General features: G+C 44.8%; 1 protein-coding gene across 12 annotated transcripts in view; it reads right to left on the bottom strand.

Moving 5' to 3' along the window:
• The window catches only part of CARS2 (cysteinyl-tRNA synthetase 2, mitochondrial), a 41,305-nt gene that overhangs the window by 11,747 nt on the left and 12,681 nt on the right, over window positions 1-16,877 (bottom strand). For 10 of the 12 annotated variants that reach the window (XM_075137216.1, XM_075137236.1, XM_075137225.1 and 7 more), the window contains 5 exons: window positions 14,646-14,779; window positions 10,344-10,411; window positions 7,418-7,484; window positions 2,366-2,504; window positions 262-385 (listed from right to left, as the gene is read on the bottom strand). In XM_075137216.1, the coding sequence (XP_074993317.1) occupies window positions 262-385; window positions 2,366-2,504; window positions 7,418-7,484; window positions 10,344-10,411; window positions 14,646-14,779 (532 nt within the window). The remainder of the gene's footprint in view (window positions 1-261; window positions 386-2,365; window positions 2,505-7,417; window positions 7,485-10,343; window positions 10,412-14,645; window positions 14,780-16,877) is intronic. The other 2 variants (XM_075137176.1, XM_075137193.1) reach the window with 2 other exon arrangements.

Genomic DNA, 16,877 nt, shown 5'->3' with positions numbered 1-16,877 from the left:
TTCAGGCCTTTCAAAAACCTTAGGTGTAAATAATACAGGGCGGAAGGAAAGAAACATCCTTTGGACACAACGAAGCACAAAACAATAGCCGTACACAATTCCTGCGATACGGTCAGGACAAATGGGCACCATTAAGGTCAACAATTTATGGAGCCTTGTTTCTGCTGGTTTCTTATGTGAACAATAAACTAATCTGTCTGCATTAAACAGTAGGACAGTGGACAGCTGTCATTTTCTGATCTCTGTATCCTAATGGGTTACCTTAGTAACAGCCTTAAGCTGTCTGTTGCCATGGTGAATGAGGTCCACAATTGCTGCAACAGCCCTGGAGGTGTCAAAGTCATCTGCAAATGCAGCCTTCACGGTTGCTTTTGTGTTGGCTAGCCTTCAAGAAGAAAAGGTAACGTTTAAGATAAGACAAACAAGATGCCAGCAGTACGCTGAATTCATCAGCTATTCAGCCAGAGGGAGCCATCGAAAGGACACTGTCGTTTCCTTCCTAGCTGTCCTATGATGGGCGATGCTACACTGATGAGGGAGAACACATCTTTCAGCTGCAAAGGGAAAAACTTGACGCCTGTCAAAATCCAGAGTGCTACATCCGTTCAATAAATACATTGTTAATCACAGGAACGACAACGGCAGAGCAAGGCTCGCCTTAATCATTTAAAAACAGATGGAAAATGAGGTTGATATTAAGCACATCAAAGATTTTGCTAAGTTTTTTTTTTCCAGCAGCCCGTTTTTCACGCTAACGTGTTTCTCCTCCAAAGCCCCGTCACGTGCATCACTCCAGTGCCTGGCAAGAGAGCTGTCTCGGGTTGGCCTCTTGGCAGGATCCAGCTCGGAAGCGGGAGCTGCTTCCTCATTTCCCAGGCGAGCCCAATCCCAGCCCTGGGACTCCACTTGGCTTGGCCGAGATGGAAAGGTCTCATGGGATCGTGGCACTCATCGCCGCAGGACCCGTGCTACCCGCTGCAGCTGCTTTGAGCGGGAGGATGAGGACAGCAGGGGGAATAAATGTCGAGCTGCAAACAGCCGCTGGCGGCACGCTCCTGCACATAGCCAAGCGAACCGGACCTCGACAGTGCTGACCCGAGGATGCTGTTTCACGATAAAGCTCGGGGAGCAGGGTTACCTGGGGAACCTCAAGCTATCCTAGTGCCTCTGGGGCTCTCCTCAACCCAGCTGTGCCTGTTTCTGAGTGTTTTTGCCCAGAATGCCTGCCTCCCCTCAGATACCAGATGGCTGCTGCCCTAACCCATTCCTCCCAACGCTCTTCCCTGCGAGCTTCCCCCTCTCTGCTGAACATCTACCACTTTCCTAATCAAGAGCTCTGTTTCATTTTGGTTGTTCTTACATCTAGTGACAGACAAGTTGTGCCCTCCCACGTGCCCCCCACTGACAATCCATTTCAACTTGCCCATGTGCCTCACGTCTCAGCCTTATCTCTCACCAACAGGTCTTCTGCAGCCTCCTGCTGAAAGACTCCTTTTTGCCAAATATCACAAGCAGTTAATTCAGCTCCCCTTCCCTGTAACACGTTCCGGCGCCCCTTGCAAGCCTTAGTCGGTGCAGCCGCAAGCTCCCCGACAGCGAGGTGCCTGCACCACAAGGAAGCCACCTCTCGCTTCTACAGCACAGGCCATTTCCCTTCCGATCTTGTGTCCCAGAGCTGCCTGCATGTACATGGCTTCAGGGTGCTCAGCGCCCTCCCACCCCAACTCCAGAGCACTCTGCTCGTCTTCTCAGCTCTGCGCTCAACACACAGCACTTCCCTCTCCTGGAAGATGATCTGGTTTTCTTAAGGGACTCCAAAAAAAGATTCTCATCGTCAGCATCAGGATCACAACAGCCGTAATCTCTTCTTTCCTCGTGACATCTCTGCCCCTGGCCAGTTTCTTAGTAACCCCTTCTCTCCTCTGCTGCACGCCACAGTGCCAGCCAGCTTGATTACAAGCTCACGTGCCCAAGGCATATTACTTTCCAGTCGTCCTCTTTCTTCTTCAGTCACTAATGCACAGTCTTACGAACTGGGTAATCTCACAACTTCACTCATAGCTTTGCCTTCTACATCACTCAAGAGGGGCAAAGATGCAAGTGTTGGGACAGGCACACTGGATAAATAACACGGATTTTAAAAATACAATGAACTAAGTGTAGTAGACTATGAGGAAAAGCAGCTTGCTACACAAAGAAGGAAAAAAAGCTGCCCTTGGTGAGGGCTGGCAGGGAAGACTGCTTCTCAGTCCTTTTTCCTGTCCTGCTTCTTAAACAGAACTCAGCACACTACAGTGTTTAGCCCTCTGAGTGTGTCAGCAAACTATTGCTCGCATAATCACAAAGATACAGGAGGTACACTTACCTCTCCCACAGTACGTCTTCTCTAACAGGATCACATACCAGCTGTCCTTTTATATAAGCATTTGCATCTCTAATAAATGAGGAGATTGCCTGAAGAAGGTGCTTTGCATCATCCATGCTCTCGTCACTAAATTCTACTGCTAAGGAAAAAAAAAAAAATATTTGAGCATTATAATACAGAGGATGCTGTCTGTCATACGTAGGAACAATATTCTGAGACAAAGTCATTCCAGGAAAACTTTGTTATTTTTTGTCACAGCAAACTTTTCTTACAATTAATTGCATATTTAATTAAAAACTCTGTTCTTCGTGTGCACTAGATGAATTAAATCAATACAAAAGATGATCATCACATATGACAAAGCATAACCTACTGGAAAGGTATCAGACTGATTCAAAAAGTGTCTGGAAGCTGACTGAAGCAATAGCAACTTAATTTTTTTTTTCATTATTGAATCTCTCTGTGAAGTTATTACTCCAAAGCATTTGGATTGGATAGATTTTAAGCGTCCCCCCAGATTTAATTTGGCAAGACATACCTCTGATCTCACTCCTAATTTTGTTCCTATTCTAATTTAGGTAGATACGATCTGTCTTTGTAGACCTCCAAAGAGACCTAATCCTCACCACTGACTCTGTGAGGAATACAGGCACTTAAAGGGCTGCTTCACCAGCATCTAAAATCTAGATGGACCTAAAATTTTGCAGTCTAGATTCTGCACTAGATATACAATTCCCTCACAGTATCAAAGCTAAACTGGCCATATCAATTTTCGAAGGCAACTATTAGAGAAAATACAAATTGCTTAAACTCGTAAGGGCATGTCTGGGATGGGATTCATCACATCCAACTTACACACTTTCATCTAATCCTCTTTACAGTCACTGGAAAGAAAGATAAAACCTTAAGGTAAATGATTCATCACATCCTAAGCAGAGCTCTACTATATGATGAGATCTGCTATACCTTAAGCTTACAGTGCTTCTCTTCCACCAACTGGAAAGACGACATTAACCCCCCCGCCCCCCCCCAACATGGCATCCAAGCACACGGACGCCCTCACTGCATTCAGCAGGACTCCAGCTTCGGCAGGCAATTGCGCTTCGGGAACTACCAGCGTTGGCCTCTCCTGGCTTAGGGTTAAGCAGGCTCCTCTCGCCTTGCCTATGCTCCACGGACAGGCCTAAATTTAAATGCATTCCTTCTCACAATGTCACACCAGAGTTGATTACTTGTATCAAAGGCCAACTGATTCATAGCCAGTGCAGTACTGCTTCACCATTTTATGCACGACCTCTGCACTGAGGTACATCCAAACTACAGCTTGCAGCATATCCCTAATCTCATCAGCACTGGGCATCACCTGTAGTTTCCACAGCAATGTGGAAACCTCTGGTCCTCTGCACACATTACAGCCGACTGCTTCGTGCAATTACCCAATGCTGCCCAGACACAGACTCTTTAGAGCAGACAGTCTGAGCAAGGGGACAGATCTAAGAGGGCAGATGCAGCCAGATGTGAGACCTGATCTCGGTTCCATTAGCCTAAATCCCAAAGAAGCCTAAGTGTTTAAACTTACTTTCTGTAGGATTTACCCTAGTATAACTAAGGCATAAGTCTGGACCTGTATTTGTCAGATTTTCCACTTGTGCATAATTAAAAATCTGCATTACTGCCTCATTAACACTGGTTTTAAAATTAAGCTTTACTCAGCTTTTAAAAAGACTGATGTACAGACTTTTAGAAAACAGCAAGATATTGAAAGAGATCATTTATATCCACTAAGATTACTCAACTGATTACCCCGGTTACAGGAACTCCACAAGGAATACTTGATGAAAGTTTACCCTGATGAAGCCCGCCTTGATTAAAGCCATTCTTCTTCCCCGATTCATGGCACTCTCCTAAACCGCTGCCTGCAGGGCACTGCAAACCCACAGCGCGGGCCACAGGCAAGCCCGGCTCTATAAATATTCACTGTACTCCCCACTCCTTCCCTCCTTTGCCACCGAGGGCATCATCACTATATCGTCAAATTACAAAACATATGTTTATTAGCATCAACAATTAATTAAAGACCAGAGGGACCAAAATGTTACAGTTCACTCAGGTTCACAAATCACCAGAGCGGTTCTGGTGGCCGGGAGAGGGTTTTGGGGACAGAACCCCGCTGCCTGCTGCAGGCTCACAGCCCCTCCACCTAACTGCAAAAGCAAAACCACTGCTGAGGAGATGCAAGAGGAAAAGCAGTGCCTCACAATAGGGTCCCACAGGGCTTCGGAGATGGCACCTCTCCTTTTAAGCTGCACGCAGAAGCAGCCTGGCAGGCACATTGGTGGTGGGGCACCATGCTGCTGCCTGTGGCACCTCGGAAAGACCTTTTCCCAACCGCCCCCGGTGGGACGAAGGGTGGTGATTCAGGCCAAGAAGGGGACAGCCAGAGGCATCAGCCAAAGCAGAAGGCCCGGATCATCACCACTGCCCCCAGAGCTCACCTTAACCCCAAGCAGCTCTGCCCCACCAGCCGGAGCAGGCAGAGAGGGCGATGGAGCAGAGGGACCCCCTGCAGAGACACACTGTGGAAGGGTGATGTCCTGCATCAAAGCCTCTTCCCTCTGACTTTTCTCCTCTTCCCCACGAGCCAGGCATCCAGCTTTGTCCTCCCTGCAACAATGACTGCCACGGGAGGGGGCCCCCACTCCCACGAAACACATGCACCTCCCTGCACATGCCCCTCCAGCCTTTGCCCCTCCGTAGTTGGGGAAGTTTGGAGTCGCGTTTGTTCCCAGGTGCCCGACAGCACACACGCAGGCAGGGGGTAGCCCAGAGCACAAAAGAGACCCATTTTGAGCCCAAGATCCGCATAAACCACAGCACCAAGCAGGAGGCATTCCCAGCTGTCAGGCGCTGTCTCATCTGCATGCCTACAAAGATCTTTTATGGGCCTGATTCAACGAGTGCAGTAACATCACCCAACCCCCCAACCCTGGATTTTAACAAGTACAAAAGGCTCTCCTTCACAGGCAAGTAAGGCAGGAATCATCGCCAACAGGTTTAGCCTAGGAAAACCTTTTTAGGAACAAACAGAAGGTGCTTGGGATCTCACTTCTAAGAAAAATACTTAGGAAGCACACAGCAAGATGAGAAGGAGTGCGGTAAACTTCTCTTTAGACCAAAGCGAATTGATAGCAGGAACACAAGCTGAAAGGCTGCATAGTAAATACCTGACTCAGCAGGGACTGATTCTGGGTCTTTATCAGACAGCGAATAACTGCACCATAAGGCGGAGGTGGCAAGTGCAGCAGACCTTCGAGCAAGCCTTATCTGCTGAGAGGCTTGCTGGCACTATACTCTGACATAACACCACCGTACCCTTTCATCAAAAACACCTATATTTGCACAGGTAGCCCTCTGTTTTTATCACAGGAACGTATTTAACCCAGAAGTAAGGCAAAAAAAGGGTCATGTCCTTCTCGCAGAGGTTCAAATGCAGCCAGCTGACATGCAGCGGAGAAGGCATGCAGGCAGCCCTCCGGTGCAGGGCTCCAGTGCCATTCCTTGCCCCCAGGCAAGCTTAGAAATTGCTAGCCATTCGGCTTTTGTTTACAGGACAAACATATATGTGATAGTGTTGTAGGTGTTGGCCTTTTTTCTTCTTTTGTTTTAAATACACCTTTGTTCAAGACTCCCAAGTGCCCCCAGTTGCAGCCGGGGAGCCATTTATGTGTGCACAACGTATTTCATCTCCTGACAGAGACGCAGAGGAAACAGCCAGGTGTGCCACTGTCCTGCGGCATCACCCCAAAACAGCCAGGCATGCCACCATCCCGCCGCCTCACCCTGTGGTGACAGTGCTCCCCACTGCCTGCCCCCTCTCCTGCTCCAAACGGGGTCCGGTTCTGCAGCAAATCTCCCACCTGGATCTGCTCCTCCCTTCCTACCATGGTGGAGGTCAGCAGTTAATAACCAGCAGTCTCTTCACTATGCCACGCTTCGAAATATTTCACGGATACATGGCATTCCCAATGCCTTCAGCTGCCTTAGGAGAGGGAGGCTCCACCAGGAAGATCAGACGGGTGGCTCCTGCAAGCAGCTAGAGGTATTAACAAGCAAAAAGACGTCTCAGTCCCATGACTGCACGTCTATGAAGGCTTGCAGCGCACTGCACGCTGAGGGACGCTAGCAAAGCCACAGGGCCTTAACCACACCAGCTCTCCCTCCCAGTCACACTGCTAGGGGTGCTTTATCTGAGGCAGCTAGAGGCCCACCGAAATAACGCAGCAGGTGTTTCCCTGTGCTCCACCATCCCCTTACCGTGCCAGGATGGCCAACAAGCCAGATGACCCAGCAGCGGTTAGGGAACTACCATCTGCTTTTGGCAGGCCCCAATAAACTGGTAAAAACACTATCCAGACGAAAACCTCTTCCAGTGCTAAGTCGCATCAGCCTGCTGGAAACACCACGGCGTAGACAGGGAAGCTGACAAAATCTCCCGCACCTCTCCCCACCAGCGGCGTTTGCCAAGCTAAGATGATCATTAGGTTATCAAGCGCTGGTCTAAGCGAGCTGCACTGCACCACAGAACTGCTTGAACATTCAGTAACTCCATGGGACAAAAAATGGTAAAGCCGCAGGGAGATAAAAAGTTATTAGCAAGCCCTTGTCATACCCTACAGGAATGTAAGGCAAAGCTAGATACGTCTCCAAAAACAGCTGATCGTGACTGAAATACAAGTGACTGCAACAGATGCAAATCAGAGATAGAGGTAATTCATTAATTGAAAGTGCAATTAATTGAGAGTTGCAATTAACTGCAGCTCAGGAAGGTATTTAGACGAACGGTTAAGTACTGTCCTTGGTAAAGATGCTTTTCTAAATGAGAGCCAAAGAGCCGCCCCGCAGAGCACCGCCAACCTTTCCACCTACCCGAGGGGAACTGCAAGGCGCCGCAGGGAGAGCCCCCTCCACCACCGCACCTCTGCATCGCCAGCTTGGGAAGCGTGTGCGGAAAGCCATGCACATCTCGACAAATAAGGGTGGTTTTTTCCTTACCTGAGCTGTATCTGCTGCGCAAACAAAACATCCTGAATTGATCCGACGAAAATTTCTTCAGGAAATCCTAAACTCCGCCCACAAAAAGACAGCTTTAGCGTTGTATCGAACAATTTCTTCAGTTGTTCCACCCCCTTACCCTAGTTTCACAGCATATTTCAGAAAAAACTAACATGACAAATAACTCAATCTTTGTAGTTTAAGACAGGCATAAAGCTTTAAACTGTAACAGTGGTTTAAAGGCTAAACTAAATAAAATCTAATTCCATGTAAGATAGTTGTGCATACATATATACAAGATATAAATATACACACAATGTCAAAGATAAGACAGTGAAAAGTACTTTGTAATTATGATCAAACATACACTGTATAAAGAATTTTGCAAAAAACCAAACTGAAATTACCAGACTAAGATTGGGATACAATCTTGCAGAATAGGACAGCTCCTGAGTTTTGCAAACTTTATGAAAAAAGAAAGATTTCTTGAAAAAGAAAGTCAGTGTACTTTTTCTGCAGGACTAGAATATGAAGGAAAACAGGGAGTGAACAAAAATAACTTTTTTTAATATTGCTAGAATTTATCTGTGTTAATTATGAAACCTCACTAATTTCACCTTAATATTTATCTAGCTTCACAAATAATTTACTATAGTAAATAGTAAATTACTACTATTACTACTAGTGTAATTGATTTATATTAATCCTATAAAGAACTATTTAAATGCTTGGAAGGTACACTGATAAAACATTCAATCACTTCCAACTCTGCTCTCAGCAAGGCTGGACACTGTGGCAGATTGACTGTGAACACTGCATTCCTGCTTTTTTGTTTTGATTTGCAAATTGGTGATGGTAAGTTTGTAACACTGAAGTGCCACTGAAAGAGAATCATAGAATCATTAAGGTTGGAAAAGACCTCTAAGATCATCGAGTCCAACCGGCAACCCAACACCACCAGGGACACGGTTTAGTGGGCATAAGCACCACATCTAGAAAATCATAAGGAGAAGTCAATACAAGTGAGAAAATATGGGAAGTGTCATGTGCTTAAAGATGCACATTTCAAAATTTAGCTTCTGCTACCAGACTAAACCAGCCTGAACACTGAAGGTAGCAAAGCGTCAGCTATGTGCCGTCTCCCATGTGAAAACAGAAATAATTGAGGCAATCAAGGCAAGCTAAATCAAGAAATAGACAGTGATACTAACTGTTTGTTTTTGTGGGTGGTTTGGGGTTTTTTTTTTGGTTCTTTATTTTTTTGTTTTTTAAATAAACTCTATGTAACTGAGCGTACCCAATGTGCCCAGAAGCTTTACACGAATATACAAAGGTAGAACAATATGAGTGAAGTACGGATATAAATTCAAATTTGGGAAAGGACCATCCGAACTGGAAAAAACAATTCTGCATTTCATTAAAAACAGAGCACAGAGAAAGTATCACAGCTCTTTCAAAGTGGGTTGCTCGGCCATGAGTTATCGCAACGTGCTTGATTTTGGGGGTCAGAATTAATAGCTATTAAAAAAAAAAAAAAAAAAAAAAAAAGAAAAAATAGGAGAAGGGGACAAGGGGGAGGGAAAGCAGGGCGGCTGGACGCAGAGGATGCAGGGCGGCCATGCCCGGGTGACGGCCTGGAATGCAGATGGCTGCCGGTGGGGCCAAGGGAAAGCCGCAGGCACCATCCCAGACAGGCCTCCCCTCTTTCAGAGTGGGTATAAAAACTTCCACATAGGGCTTAACTTTCAAGATGCAGGAAGGCTGTACAGGAGGAAATGTGTTTCACTGGACTGAAAATCGCTTACAGGGAAGCATTAATACTTGTAGCCATGTCTAAGGGCAGAAATTAGAAGCCGAGACCCACAAGGGAAGACAGACGGGCCTGAAGTTTTTGTTTTCTCAACATAAAGAAGTCCCACCGCAGACATGGAGGGGAACATTTCTATACGTTATTTTTAACTGCGTGCATTGCATTCGTGGTCATTTCTCCACCCTGTCCACAACATCTGCTGAGACTTGGGAAATTTCTGTGAAAATTGTGAGCGACGGGTAATTTTCCTGGGGGAGACAGGGCTTAACTGTACCCAGACAGCATCAGGAGAATTAAGAATAAAGCAGCTCACACTGAACTCCTTTTTAAAGGCATTTTAACTAAGTCTTCCGAGAGGGCAAAGGGGAACATATGTGCTGAAACAGCCTCTCAAGCTTTGTCTGAAGGAAGGAAATCACCCACTTCCAGCGATAGCTGTCAGCCATCACGGGAGCCACCCTAGTGCCAAGCACAGCTGTATCGCACGTGCCTGGCAGAGAATCCCTGCTCTGGGCTACACCAAAAACTTTGGGACGCAGTAAAACAGGACATGTGCACGTGGCTTGTGGGTACCAAAAGACAAGGCGCTCTGTGCATCAGCAAGGTGACCATATAAAAATAAAGGAGAACATAAGAGACCGCTGGCATAGCGCGGTTGCAGGACACCCAATAGCTTCCTGACAAAATGCTGATACTATGTCCCATTTCACCTAAAGCAGAACAAGGAGAAACGTCCGCTCTTTTCTAAGTCCCAAAAGCATATGCACTATTAAGAGCAGACAGATGAGAACCCACCACTATAGAACAGAATCATTTAGGTTGGAAAATGAGATCGTTGAGTCCAATCATAAACTTATAATGCACGAGTCAGGTATTGGGCACAAACGCTCTTCCTACAAACGCCCTCAGCTCAGCGAGATCCACGTTATAAGCAAACCCTGCAGGTTTCTTACATCCAGATCCGCAGTAACAGGTACACCAGCACTAGAGAAACACTCTGCTTCAGGTCTTTCGCTGCAGCATAAGCACACGCTCCAGTGTTTTCTCAAAAGAGGGCTGTGATTAATATTTACCTATTACAAACATACATTGCTTTAATTCACAGAAATAGATTACCTTAATTGTTATGTAGTTTTTTAATGACTTGGACATTTTTTCTTGACTTCCTTTAACATGCAAGTGCCCTAGAATGAAAAAAAATTAATCAGGATAAATGAGCATGCTTTTGAATGGGGAGTGAATGAGAAAGACTGCACTGAGACATGGAAACACTGGAGGCAGCATATGCTGCAGTGGATATGCACCAACCATTTCAATGCAACATGTAATGTATTTTTCAATAGCTTTGCCTACAATCCTGCACACCTCTCCATCCTCAACATAAGAAAAGAAAATGTTTTAAAAAAACCAACCAAACAGAACCAAAACACCACCACCACCATGAGCAGAGACATTAATAAGGAAAAAACAAAAAGTCTCCCTGCTGAGAATTGATAATAACAAGGAAGCAAGAAAATGCCTTTCAGTCTTCACAGAAAAGTACCTTACCTGTTACTCTTAACTTTCCAGAAATATTTTAAGACCTTTACATTACAATATCTCAAAAAATTTTCTGTACTTATTATTTGCTGGTGGCTGTTACACTATTTTTTTTAATCCAAAAGTTTACTGTGCTCGTTCAAAATACCTTACGTGTAAAATGAATTTTCTACACATTCCCTATTTCTCCGGACTTTAGGAGACTGAGAAAAAGACGGGGGGAGGGAGGGATGTAGCTATGACACCTAATTTGAATTAGCTTATTTTAAAATGCAATCTCTGAGCATTGCTAGAGCTTTCAATAGCTGCATGGATCGTCAATTTGCAGGGCTGTGGTACATGAAAAAGGCAGTTAACTCCATGGCATTTAGGAGAGTACATAGAGCTCGGCTTGAGGACCTGAAGTTCTGTCGAAGCAAGACAGGAGATGGGCAACCTCAGGCTGTATGCTCCCGGGCCTCGTCCGTGCTCACCACAGCACCACCGCTGATGGAAAACATCAGTTATTCACAGCACCAGAGAGATGCTGAACACGTAGCCAATAAAAGACGTCATTTCAGAAATGTTGTTAAAAGCCTTAATTGGCTTCTCCTAATAAAAGAGTAATCCTGTAAGTTACACGCAATTTTCAGGCCCTTCATGACCTGCAGAATCCAACACTTAATTGTACTTATAGGCAGATTTTTAAGCACGAACTTTTCTTACTTTTTAATACCACATCAGGGCTCTGCCTTCTTTCAGATTTGGCAGTCCAGCATTACCAATGCCTCAGAGTGCTCCGCAAGGACAACGTATAATCATGCTTCTGCTTTTACAGGTGGTGGCAGAGGTGGCATTTCTTGCTCAGCAGCTCAAGCAGCTGCCTAAATTTTGTGCTACCCTCCGCATAGCGCTGCTTTTGCACCCTTGCCTGGAACCCCCTCTCTTCCACCAGCGGAAAAAAATCTCCATTATGCTCGTCCGGACACAAAAGCAACATGCTCAGGCCTGGTACACGGACGTGAAAAGCATCCGATTTCACTTCTTAGCTATTTCTGACAATAACTCAGTGCAGCAGGGATTCTCCATAAGAAGGCTACCTCCGGTCCTATCCCAGCCATGTGGAAATTAAAGTTTGCACAACACACTCTATGGAGAGCAGGAAAGAATCAAGAGATCTATAGATATAGAACTAGCTACAGCAGAAATCTACGATCAACCCAAAATCTCATTTTCATCATATTTGTCCTCACTGCTGTCAGGTGAGGCCATTTTCACCGCTGCATGGTTAAACTCAGGGCCCTCAGTAAGAATATTCAGGCTGTCAGAGGCGCTGGACACCTGCAGCTCTTGTGACTGAAGTAAAACCCACAAACTTCTCCTGGGGGAAGGGAAAGAGCCTGGGTACGATTATTTTCTTTTGCAAAGGTGCCTAAATATTGACTTACTTAACTTCAGGCAGCCAGGCTTAAAATAGTTTGATTGTGTTTTCCTAATAAGGTACAGGTAACATCTGAGTTTGAAATAATATTCCTCTTCGAGACTTTCAGCACTTAGAATTATTTCATTAAAGAATCACAAAATACAAGGATTTTCATAACTTTGGCTTGGCGCTCTTCCCAGAGTACAAGTAATCTAAAAATAAAGTCCTTATAAGAAGATTTATCCCCTGTGCAGGGATTTTCTTCCTCTAATGGGGATTGCTCCTCCAATTCTGAGCCTGCTAAAATTCTGAAGTCTGTTACCAGAATAAATTGTTTCTGAAGCTGATTCATTTGCCCTGAATAATTCACACTATCGTCCTCCAGCAAAATTTTTTGACTTAATTAATGTAATCTGTCAGCTCCTAGAGAACCTCAGTGTACAAATTGCCCTTGGAATTCAGTTCTTTTTTTTTTTTTTTTTCCAAATTTTATTTTTTAAGAAAAATTGACTCCTCTTCAGTTAGTTAGTTTCAAAGAGCACTTCCCCTATAGTTTCAATTCCAAGCTTGAAAGGTCAGTTTCACTGGTTTTCAACAGAAGGCTCCACCTGGCAGTAACCAGTGCATCTTAGCGGAAGCGCAGAGAATTCCCCAGCACTTCAGGAGCAAAGCACACCCTGAAGGATGCACCAGCCTCTGGACGATTACTATTGATTTATAACAGGCTCTACACTGGGAACTGAAACTAGAATTCAATAGTCATCCCGTACAGTACAAATATATATAAAAAAGAAAGCCCAAGTAATTCCCAGAGCGTAGCACAGGTTTAACTCTGCATCTCTTACTCAGGGAAGCAGCTCAAAGAGTTCACCAAGATGTCTTGCACAAAGTAGGGTTCAGCAAGAAGAGAGACTGCAGATTTGAACCTGACTTTCTATTGACTTCAGTGCTTTGAAGACCATCCAGAACCACCATGACTGTAAGAGGAAGAACAAATTTCAAGACTTCCATCAACGGGAACAGCACTAGTACCATCAGACAACGATGTAGCTCAAAGCACTGTAGAGCACAAACTTTGCCAAAGCACTATGGTGCAAAGGCAGCAAGGAGCAGTTCTACATAATGCCAGGCAGTATCGTGTGCTGAAGACCAAGCGAGTAAAAGACACTTTGGTACAGCTTAGTCAGGCATAGCCAGCAAGGTCACTTCTGGGGGAAGAGACAAGGTCTGTGACATCTATGGGCTACACCAATACCAAGCACTCACACTCCGTAGGAAAGCAGAGAGACGCTGAAGTTGGTCAGAGCGCTAGAGAGAGGGTTAAGGGACCATAGTGATGAGACTCAACATCTCCACTTTTCTACAGAGCCGAGGGGTGAGTGACTTGGTCTTTATGTAGTCCATAGATGTCACAGACCTCCTTCTCCCTACCCATCAGTAACCTCATTGACCATGCCTGACCAGAGTAGACCAAAGCATCTGACTCACTTGGTCTGCAGCGCAAATCTTGTTTCTCATACCAATCACTAGGCATAATGCTACTGGTGGATAAAAGGAGAATTCCCAGGAGAATTTAAATAGTTATGGGTATGTGAATTGCACACACGGAACATCCAGTTGTTGGTTGCCGCAGCAGAGCGTCTGCCTGCAAGGCTTCCCCCACATTTCAAACCATACAAAACATCCCAGCTCAGACGTTTCTCTGCAGGATCACACAACTTTGTGAGTTCACATATCTTAGCATTCTTTCCGTTCTTATCCAGTAGTACATATGTCTTTTCTTATCATGATTAAGTGCCTTTCACTGTATTTACAAACACAGGCTATTTGATTCTGCGTGCTACTGAAAACTTTTTTTTTAAGCCCACAAGCAACTGGTGCTGAGAGACATTGGAGAATAAGACCGGTTTATTCTATTCTCAATGCTTTTAAAACGTTACAATTAGCTACCTGCCCACCTGCCACCTCCACTCCCTGCCTTCAGATACTGCGGGTTCCGGTTCTAAGACAGCAGGAATTTCTGGTTTTAGGAGGACTACATAAACACATATAGGGAAGATCAACTATTTTCACCCTCTTCTGTTACAGCCAAAATACAATTAAAAAAGAAAGCCTATCACAAAGAGTACCCCAAAATTCTGAGGAAACTCAAATGAAAGGGAATGAGATTCTGCAGGAAAAACTCTTCTTTCCACATTTTTAATTAGGAGTAAACACTGTGAACGGGCAACACATATACTGTTATTTGGAGATTTCCCCAGGTGAAATTCAGGAATATTTCACTGTGACTGCTTTATTAATAAAGGCATTCATTCTACAGTTTCAAGATTCACTCCCATTTATGTTTCTTCACTAGAGAGGACAGGAACTTGATCACTGTAGTAGAGCATCTGTTTTCATATCATACAAATACCAATCCTAAAAAACCAAACCCTTATATTTGTACAGGCCTCTCAGGTGATTAATATTTTACTTACCAGAATGCAAGAAGTAATTCCCCCATTGCTCACACTGATGATACACCTCGCACTGTGCGATTTCATTTTCATGATGAGGAAATGCAAGATCTATTCCACCAGTATGGATGTCCAACTGCTTTCCAAACACTGCACTGTAACAATATTTTCCTGATCAGTAAGTAGAACACTACAAAAGCTTTTTGTGAAAGAAATGCAGAAAAGAATAAGATGAAATATCATAAATTTAAGTGTACAATTTAATGACTGCAGTTTTAAAACAAGACTTTACACAACTCTTGGGGACCAAAACTGCAGCAGAAGTTGTATGGACAGGACCCGTATCTGCCCGCAATTAATTCTTAGTAGGAGCAATTATTTTTCTAACTTAGATTAAAGAACGGCAAGCAGGACATCTCCTTTCCTTGTTCTGCTACAGTTTCAATATCAGACAGCTGATTTCATCTGCAAACCTAACAACGTTGAAGTGATGAACATTTCTGTAAATTTGGTATTACTATTCTTTATCTTGTACCTTTTCTGTAAGAATTCAGGCAATACTGTATAGAGTCATGATGATAGAAAATGCTTAGTCCTTTATTGTTATAATGTCAAAAGAAAGTGCCAGTGCCTCTGATCTCCCAAGGCCATTCCTCTCGTCCCAACAGCATGGCTGCATCTGTGAGTCAGCCACAGGCTTGCACGGCACAGGCCTCTCTGCAAATACTGGTGGCTGGAAGTAAGGTATTCACGTGGCAGCAGGACAGACCTAGATGCTTTCTGGTTAAACACCAGGAGTCAAGGCTGCTACATTCTGTCCACCGCTCTAGCAAGGCCCTGCTAAGTCACGCTGGGCAAATTAATAACTTCATTTTGCCCATCTGTTAAACAAAGACAACACTTACCTACTCACAGGGAGGTGAGTCAACACTAACTGCCCAGAAAGCAGGGACACTGAAGCTGGGGAAGATGCAAGGTCCACACAAGCAGAAAGTAAAAGGCAAGCCCCACACGCACGTGCACAGACATGCAGTCTTTCCACACGTCATGTTAACAAGTTGCTCCTGGTAGCCGGCTAGGTGTTAATACTTTTGTCCCTTTTTGGGAGAAAGTACCCTTGGTCTTTAACACCCTGGCTCACGATGGCTCTGCAGAAGCAGCTGGGGCACAGGAAGAAAAGAAAACGAGGAGAAGAGAGGAGGGAAGAAAGACCAGCTATTGCCATTTCCCAAGCCTATGCCCCTCTGCTTCCTCCTGTCTGCTCCAAAACCAGCTTAAGCACAGATGGTCACAGGAGTGGCCCTGGCTCACGCCTTCCCTTGTGCCATCTACAGAGGAGCACTGGCCACTTGCCGTTTCCTCCAACAAAACCATTAAGAGCTGGGGAGAGGAGAGAGACAGATCTGCAAAGCGCTCGGGGCGGGAGGAGCAGCTCATCTCACCGCAAGGGAAACTCCAGAGAGGAGATCAGACCGAAATGACAGCAGGCGGTTCCCTCCTCCAGGGCTGCACTAGAGACCAACGCCCTTCTCGTTCACCTTCCCCAGGCACGCTTCAAAGACTTTTCAAAATTAGTTCATTTAGCTTACTTAAAGTGCTTTGAGGTCTTTAAGCAAAACAGACAGGTATGTAGGTATTGCTTAAAACGGGCCTTCGACAGCTGCCTGGGACAGCAAAACATTTTAGGTAACTTACCAAAATAAGCTCCCCATTTTCCACAGTCCAAGATCACTACTCTTATGCTCTGCATGGGTCAACTCTTATTTACGTGGCAGGAGACTCATCCAGCCGCAGTAAAGTAAGTTTTTACAGAGAGAAATGCAGACTATAAACAGCACCACATTAGCAGACAGGCCATTTTGTAATTGGCATTTTTTACCTGTGCACTTCTGTCAAAGGTTGCACTTCAAATTCAGCATGTTTTTGTGCACTTCAGTTGCTTTAAGAACTGTTTCATAGTGCTGAAACTACTTACAGACAGAAAATCACCCTGATAAACGCTTTTCACAATCAGGTCGTAAAGACCAACAATGCCAGGTGCACCAGCAAAGCATATGAAAGAGAAACCTAAAGCACCTGTTCCATCTACTTTCAGCTTGGGTTAAAAACTTAAGTTAAACAAGGCCAGATCTAAATAATTTGTTATTAGCTTCCAAAAAAAGATCTGAGACTAATGCAAACCCAAGTACCACTATCAATCTTCCAGGAGAGAAGGTTTAAAGTCTCTTTTTTTAAAATACAAATTAATAGGTC

The sequence above is a fragment of the Calonectris borealis genome, chromosome 1 (genome assembly GCF_964195595.1).
Source record: "Calonectris borealis chromosome 1, bCalBor7.hap1.2, whole genome shotgun sequence".
In the NCBI taxonomy this organism is placed as follows: Eukaryota; Metazoa; Chordata; class Aves; order Procellariiformes; family Procellariidae; genus Calonectris; species Calonectris borealis.
Note: the sequence above shows the minus strand (reverse complement) of the source record. Positions and strands in the feature narration are given on the sequence as shown.